We start from the raw sequence: 8,457 nt of genomic DNA, 5'->3' as shown, positions 1-8,457 counted from the left end.
GCAGGACAGTTCCATCGGCACACTTACTTTTGAAGGGAATGACACCACCTGTGGAAGCTTCTGAGTTAGAGATTTTGAAAGCAAGAACTATCCCTGGATTTCACTGTAACCTTGACTATTGTCCCTCCAGAATAACACAGCTAAGGCTGAAGTGATGTGTGTTGCAGTGATACATTTCCAGTCACCACAAGTTTGTCAAGTGAAGCACTGAGACAACACCCAAGTCAGACCTTACCTTGGCATATTTTTCTGCTTCTTCCCTGATGTCTTTGGGAACAATTTCATGTTTTCCATTGGTTACTGCCAATAGAAAGAGTACATGTTAGGTAAATTCACACAAAGACCCTGATGCAGAGCATGCATTTAAGCAGCAATGTTTTACTTCAGTTACAAAAAGTTAGACATTCTCTGGAGTATATATAGAAAGGACAGAAATGCATTACTTTCTCCAACCCAGCTGAGTTCCAGCTCAAAAGCTTTATCCTTTACTTCATCATGAACTATGTAGATTCTGGAAGGAACAAGACAAAGTACAGATTAGAACAGACTGATCAATAGGCTAAATATACTTTCTTCCAGTCATAGATTTCTTCTCTTAAAGTGCCATTCTGATTAATTGCTCTCCCCATGCTTCCTCCCTCCCAAGCACCATCAGAGAATTTTCCAGGCTTAATTGCAATCTAACAGAACTGAAATCATTACAGCTAAGGTGCAGGTTGAGATGCTCAAGTTACCCTAATTGGAACAAACACCAAGATCCAAATCCTGCAGAACCAAGGCTGCTGCATCACTGCTGCCTCTGCCAGACTGGGTAGAGCACAGCTCAGAGTGTCCTGCATTTCCCCTCTATGTCTTACTTCAGTTCACACTTAACACCAAATCCCAACACCACAGTGTCTGGAGTCTAGTTAAAACCTGTACAGAGATTTCCATATGGACTGTGATGCTTTTGGTAATTGGAATTGAACTCAAAGTATGTTACAGCATACACAGAACCACCCAGAGCAGTAAAATCACTGCTTAGTCTGTGGGATAGAAATGTTACACTGTCATAGCAAAACTGATTTCACTTAAAAATTGGTTTGAACTTAAAATAGTCTGTGGCTTCAGTTGAGAAAGATCTTTTCATTAGTTTGTTTCAGGAAGCATTAATAATCAGAAGGTGAAAACCAGCAGCTCTCACCCAGCAGTGCCAACAGAGAGGCCCTGGAGATGCTGGAGGAAGGAAGGAAGGAAAACTTCAGCACCACACCAAGTATTTCCAACTAAAGCTGCCCAAGCACCTGAGCCTTTTCTGAGGCAAACAAAGGCTGGGGGCAAGACCTTAGCATCATTTCTGGGCTGTTTCTGGCTGAAGCATCAGGTCATTGGTCAGTCTGTGTAGTAAAGTTTAGTTTTACCCAGGTTTCAGAACCAGGACACCAAGTATTTTCCCCCCCGATTAAATATTTAAAAAAGAGTGACTAGAGTCAGCCTGTTTAACTGTTACTCCCCTAGTGCTACGAGCTGCCCCTACTAAAAGCAGCAGAGATCACCAGGTGATCCTTTGACATCTGTCAGCACTGAGCAGCATATCCCACCTCACAAGAAGGGAAAAAGTATTAACAGCAGAAAAGACCAGAGTCAGCCTGAGAGCTCATCTAGTGGAAATAACACCTGATAGCCAATTTCAGAGGAAGACCTTCAGTCTGAAAGCACAGCAAGCTCACCAGGACGGGGTTTGGTGGAGTTGGGAAAACAGGCTGGAGACTTACATTTTCGCAACCTCTTTAACGACATCACGGCAGGTCATTTCCTTCATCTGCAGGCAGAACACACAGCTGAGCAGAACGTAACGTTTCCACTTCCACAAGGCTAAACACGAGTGGCTCTGCATGTGCCTAATGAGCCTCATGTTCAGAGCAGTAAAAAGTGACAGACTAGAACCACATTTATTCTCTATGCTGCACCTTTCAGCTCTGTGCAGGTCATTCTTCCAGGGAGGAATTTTACAGCTGATTCTATGAAAAGCTGTTACTTGGAAACTTCCCCAGTTTAAAGCACTCATGAACAGGAAGCTTAGAAGCTACACAGGTGACCTTGGCGTCCCAAAAGCTTTGACTTGTTCTTGGATGCTTTGTGATCACTGGCATAGAACAGCCACATGTACAACATGGGGAGGCACCACACGTTCACATGTGACATTCACATTCCTCCTAGGTAAAGTTAAACTTTTGGATGTTTAAGTAATGCCCCAAGAGGAGCATATTGTTAGAGTTAACAACCCAAGCAAGGTATCAGCATCTCAGTTTCTATTTATCAGTTCTGTCACAGCCTTTTGACAGTTTCACAGTTAATCAAAGCAAAGTCTGGTGACAATTTCCATGATCTAATAAACTTCTGTTTTGTAGGTCAAATCCCTTTCCAGTCAACTCTTCTGAATTATGAAACACACATTCTACTATATTTTATTAATTCAGCTTACCATCTCTTCTGACTCTCAAAGTGTTTTCAAACCACAGCACAGAAGCTGCTGTTGAGACACTGGTGAGCAGCCCTTGCTGGGGGAGAGCTCACACCCACAGCAGCCACAGGCCAGGGCAGAAATGCCTGTGCCTGGTGAGACAGATGTGCCATCAGTCCTGTCTGGAGATGTTCCCTGAACAGACAGAGGTACTGCCCCTGCCCTGGTGACATCAATCCCTAACACAGCACTTGTCACTTGTGCCACACACACATCTCAATTACAGTGAGTACTGATGCATGTCAAGTCAGCAGTCAAATGGGGCACCCCAAAGGTTTGCTGCTGTCATGGGTATTTACAGCAGAGAAAACCAAAGGCAGTTTAGTTTCTGCCATTATCCTTTTCCTAATTATGTTAATTCTGCAGACAATAAAGCTAAACAGTAACAGTTTTATCATGGGAGTTAATTAGGATCGTGTCCATATATCAGAAACATGAATGCTGCACGAGAAGCACTGCAGGAGATCAAGAGATCCAAGCAATCAACACAACTACAAGTTTTCCCACAGCTGAAGATAACAGACATTCACGTAAACGCAAGAGATGTGATCAGGACATGGTTCCCTTCCTGCACCCTCAGCTCACGAGGGTTTCAGTGTCCCTCCCAGATACAGGATCTGCTCTGCAGTACCTCTAAGGCAGCTGAAAGTTTTGGCTATCTCCTTGCCTCTTGCTTCCCACAGGAACAACCCTTAGCTGACAGAACCTTTTGTACTCCTGTCTTTTTCCCATCTTGGTTTTAAATTAATCTTGTCAACCTTAGTTCTGACCTGGAAACCTGCCCCAGTCCACAGTTAACAAAAGCATCAGCATGTGAGAGTGGACTCACCTCACACTGCTGTGACAGCAGCAAACACTGAGGACTCTGCAAACAAGGCACTAAACACATCCCACACTTAGGCAGTGCCACACCACTGTGCCCATGTCCTGTCTTCTGGTCTCTACTGTAAAGTTCCAGTAATTCCCATTATGTGCCAATAAATAAAGCCCAAGTTTTTGAAAATCTTAGCCCTGCACAGAAAATGACAATTTCCTGGGTAGGTTATGTGTCACCCAACACACAGCACTGTCTGTCTGCCAGAGTGCACACATGGGAACCAACACTGATTTCCCAGGTGCTGAGATTCAAGCATCTGACCAGATTCAAAATGGAATGAACAAAGTCTAGAATACACTGTAATTTTTCCTGTGATCTTTCAGTCATGCTACAGCACCATAAACTGACTGTTCTGAAAAGTGTAACAACTGAACTCTGAAGCTTTCCATGAACAGCTGTGATGTCCTTCTGCAGAGCAAAATAAGATGCTATCAGTGTGTCAAACAAAAATTACCAGGAGAAGGATTTTGTCCCATGTTAACTGTCTCCAACTCCAAGGGTGTCAGTCAGATACTAAAACACAAGAGGATGCAGGAAGTCTTTGAGGATTCTAACATAATTTCAATCGGCTTAAGGCACACTTCAGTACCTCTTGGTGCTCTGCCCAGACTAGTTTGTCCTTAAGAAGACTTGCTAAACACAAGTATCATCTAAAACCTTTAGGAAAAAACAGATATACCACAATGCTGCTCTATGGTTTTCACTCTGAGAAACTCACACTTTTATATTCACTCACTTCCTTTGCTTAGTGGCAAATGTACAACGAAATATTCCACCTGCTTCCTCCTGTATTTTATGTATTTTGGGCATCCAAAAAGGTAACATAAGAAACTAGGAATATTTTTCTTGAATCAGCACAACAAAACTGAAACACCATACCTGGAGTTTTTCTATCTCTGTCTTTGCAGCCTGCCTGGCCTTACCAATGGCACAGCCCCAATAACCCTGAAAAAACAGAAAATATGCAAATTTAATCAAACACTAAACACTCTGCAGCTCTTACTGGCACTTAGCACATGACAACCCCACCCCACTCACACAGTGAGAGGCCAATACTCAGAGACTTTGGTATTGTTCTCTCTCAGGGCACACTGACAAACTGCTGAATAGAAACCAATTACTCAGTCAAGTTCTAGCACTGTTGATAGACAAGAGAAGTTCTCAGTAACTCCTGGACAGAAACTTATCTGTTCAAAACGCTGTAATAGATTTTTTTATTGCTATTACTGTAAATGGAAGGAGAAACCTGAATTAGTTTGAAGAGAGAAGTTCTGCAGGAACTACAGAAGTTCTACAGGATCAAAGACACTCCAAAAGTAAAGCCACCTACTGTGAAAATGTATTTGACGTGTAATCACACAAAAATGAGGCACTTCTGTTTCCCTCAACAGCTCTGGCACTGCATGTGTTGAAGGCAAATTAAACCAGCTCAGAGCAGCACGAGTGTGCACTGTCCTGTGTCAGACAAAATTTCTGAGACAACCTTTAAAACTCATTTCTCACACTGCACTTTCAGGACACACAACATGTGTTTGACAAGAACATGCAAGTGAGCAAACCTCAGCTCTGTTTGTCTGAAGCAATGATTCACCAGAGATTGTACAAAAATCCACAGCTCTTTTGGACCAACACTTCCTGTTTTCCTAACCAGGACCTCTTACAAAGGAAACTCATGCCAGGGTGGAAATATGTTTGACACACTCACGTATGAAACTCCTGATGGATCAATCATGTACAGCTGTGCACCATCATCACTGTCATAGGACCCCAACATGAAACTGCAGGGGAAAGAGAAATTTAAAGAGAAATTAACATTTCTTCTACCAACACACACAAAACTACAGAGACTACACGAGCTCAGGTTTCCTGCACTCTTCCTGCAGCAACTCTTACTGTCCTGCTACAGTCTATTGAGCCACAGCTGAGTGTTCTTGTGACAACCAAGCACCTGCAAGTTGTCACAACCAATTTACTTATCAGTAACTTGACAGCACATCTCAGTTTATCAGTCCCTTTGTACTAGATCCACACAGTAGCTGTAACCTGCCCTTGAGGTATCAGGGCAAGCAGGATAATTGCAGAGGAAAGTTTTGCTTTTGCCACTGTCACAGACTTAATAGCACAAACTCTTCAACTTGAAAAACTAGGGACAAACTGGCAATCTGTGCAGAACCTGACACACTGTTAAGGGAACCTGAGCTCTTCACTTGAAGTTTTACGCACACACAAATACGAGGGAAGGGAATCTCTCTTGGAGATTCATTGAGAGTTACTAATTCCAGGTTTAAAAAAACACCTCGGACAGCCTGAGCAGTTCCAGCAGCTGTGAACCAAGAGATCCTTAGTGTATGTGTGACTCACCTGCACCCAAAGGGCCTGACAGCGCTGTACAGCGTGTACGCGTGCACGTACATGGCCACTCTGTCTGCAAGATGCTGCAGGGAGAAACGAGAGACCGTTGGAAACACGTCTGTGCAGCAATAAGGAAATCTCAGGGAAAAACATTTAATTCTCAAGGGAAGCCGAAAAGCCAAAGCAGCTGAGAACTGCAGCAGTTCCTTACCTTGAGAGGAATATCGTAGCCATAGTTAGATCTAAAGTTGGAAGCCTCTTCTCTAGCGATGTCTGCCAGGGACCGAGCGTCTGCCAGCAGCCCTGCCACGGCCTGGAACAACAGCAGGTCAGCCAGGACACACTCCTGCCAGGGCCTCCAGGAAACTCAGGGACAGAAGGCTAATCCTGTGACTTCAGATGAATTCTACATACTACAAGTGACTTACAGAGTCACAAAGACTGAAAAAGACCTCTGAGATCGAGTCCAAACTGTAACTATTTGCTACCAAGTTCAAAACATGTCAATGTGATTATCCATTAACACAGAATAGATTTTTTCACTAGGAAAATCAGTAACTAAACTATCTTAAATTATGTCTTGGGATTTGCCACAACTACACTAAGCCAAACAATATTTCATACATATATTCAACAGGTTGCAGGTATTTCTGTCACACAAAAACTGGTACTTGACATCATCCTGACATCCCTGCTATGGCTTAGGCAGTTATCCATACACCAGTGTTTAAAGGATCCCTGTGATTCCCACTCTGCTGGGGAGACAATCTTGTATGCCACATGTTTTCCCTTCACACACCTTATCTGATAACTATGTAAAAAAGTACCACCTCAACACTCCTTGAAACTTGAATGTAAATATAAACACAACTGGAAAAGCATTTTAAAAATTTAAAACAGCCTCAAAATATGTCAGTCTTCTGTTTTAAATCTGGACTTTATTCACCTGTGGGTTTGTGTCACTGAGAATAAATTACAGAGAACAGTAAAAAAAACACTGGCAGAAAATTATCATTACTTTCTTAATCTACTTACTACTGATCCAATTCATAAACTCCTCCTCCTGAGGGATGTCCCTTTGCAGCTATAAAGCCTGAAATGAGGTAGCACCTTACCATCCCGACGTGTCGATCGACATTGAAGAGACGTTTATTGGAACCTTCTTCGTAGAGCTTGGACAGAACTAGTTTTTCTACTCCAAAGACAACTCCATCTTTGCATCTTATCCCAATTGCTGTACTGAAAGACAAGATAAATGTCAGTTTCTCACAGAGAACCACACTGTAAAACATGTAGCAGAGACTTAACAAGATAGGAGAAACAATGACAATTTCTCCAGAACTTGATTTGTTATAACTTCACTTTTGCATTGAAGACAACAAGGGGGGAAAAAAAGCCAAAGGTCACTAAACCTACAAACATTTTCTCAGCTAAAGAAGGATGAGGCTGCCAAAAATCTTGACCCAAAGAGTTTTAACTGAGTACATGCAGTGGGGACATTGTCTGGAGTGACAGCCAAGCCACTGCCTGTCACTCAGCTGAACAATGCTAGTGTGAAATCCACGGACTGGGTAAATCCACTGTGGATCTAGATGTGACAACTCTTGCTTCAACCCTCAAAAAGTGCATTATCAGCCATAAACTACCACAGAACACGCATTAATCCTTATCTGGAGCCTGTGGCTATGAGCAGACACTTGGGTGACCCAGTCCCAGCCTGGCCAATCACTCATCCCACTGCTCCTCAGGCACAGTTGGGATTTTCACACCACAGCATTCCTTCACACACTCAGGGAGGACAGGTACTCCCTGTGGAGCTGATGTGGCTTTAGCAGAACTTGGATGTGCTCCATCTCCTGAGGAATCCCAGTGAAGCTGTTCCATGTTTATAAAGCCCTGAGCGTGTCAGTCCTTTAGTGCCTCCATTCACATCCATAAAATGGGATTTTGGATCCACTGCAGCAGCTCCACCACCACAGCCAAGCACCTGACAAAGAGCAATGAGACCTGCAAGCAGGTTTTGCCCCTAACACACACAGGGAACAGCCTTCCTGTGCACTATACCTCATACCTGTTTCCAGCACACCAAGGTGATTCCTAACAGGTACAAAAAGTGATTTCTAGCAAGCAGAAAGTGATTATACAACTTTTACACTTCATGTGTAAAACAAACCTATAGACACGGTTGCTCAGCACTGATTCTAACACTGTCATTGTACCCGCAATTTTTTAACACAGAATTGTACCTGTTTGCCTGGTCCAATGACACAGCTTTAAAAGAGGCCAACAAACAGGTATGTGTTTCAGATATTTGTATCTTACCTGCTATTCTCCACTGCTTTCATAGCATACTCCACTTGAAACACTCTGCCATCTGGAGAAAAGGTGGAAGCTGACAGGTCGTACTGGAGAAGAGAACACAACACTTAGGAAGAAATGTTACAGCAAATTATTTTCAGATCAAGGCTGTTTACCTAAAAATGCAATGATGTCACTGACATTGTTGGCTGTGAGGTCCTAGCAGTAAGCTAAGATGCAGGAACAGAAGAAAACAAAGTAAAAGCCACAAGAGGTCATTGAATCAGTGCTGGATATACCCACACAGGTGGATTATATCCACACTGGATATACCCACACAGGATCCTGTTGATCCAGGTGCTACACAGGTCTGAGCTGACCATGCATTACACAGTACTTGAACCTTGGAGAACTTTCTATCTACCTT

General features: G+C 43.1%; 1 protein-coding gene across 1 annotated transcript in view; it reads right to left on the bottom strand.

The window, feature by feature from the left end:
- PSMA3 (proteasome (prosome, macropain) subunit, alpha type, 3) overlaps positions 1-8,137 on the bottom strand; it is a gene marked incomplete at its 5' end in the record, with an annotated part of 8,430 nt that extends 293 nt beyond the window's left edge. Inside the window, 9 exons of the mRNA XM_009070332.1 lie at positions 236-300; positions 444-511; positions 1,755-1,801; positions 4,260-4,325; positions 5,086-5,158; positions 5,742-5,815; positions 5,944-6,045; positions 6,848-6,971; positions 8,055-8,137. Of these exons, the coding sequence (XP_009068580.1) occupies positions 236-300; positions 444-511; positions 1,755-1,801; positions 4,260-4,325; positions 5,086-5,158; positions 5,742-5,815; positions 5,944-6,045; positions 6,848-6,971; positions 8,055-8,137 (702 nt within the window). The remainder of the gene's footprint in view (positions 1-235; positions 301-443; positions 512-1,754; positions 1,802-4,259; positions 4,326-5,085; positions 5,159-5,741; positions 5,816-5,943; positions 6,046-6,847; positions 6,972-8,054) is intronic.
- Positions 8,138-8,457: the final 320 nt, after the last annotated feature.

Source organism: Acanthisitta chloris, unplaced genomic scaffold, assembly GCF_000695815.1.
Source record: "Acanthisitta chloris isolate BGI_N310 unplaced genomic scaffold, ASM69581v1 scaffold39422, whole genome shotgun sequence".
Classification (NCBI taxonomy): Eukaryota; Metazoa; Chordata; class Aves; order Passeriformes; family Acanthisittidae; genus Acanthisitta; species Acanthisitta chloris.
Note: the sequence above shows the minus strand (reverse complement) of the source record. Positions and strands in the feature narration are given on the sequence as shown.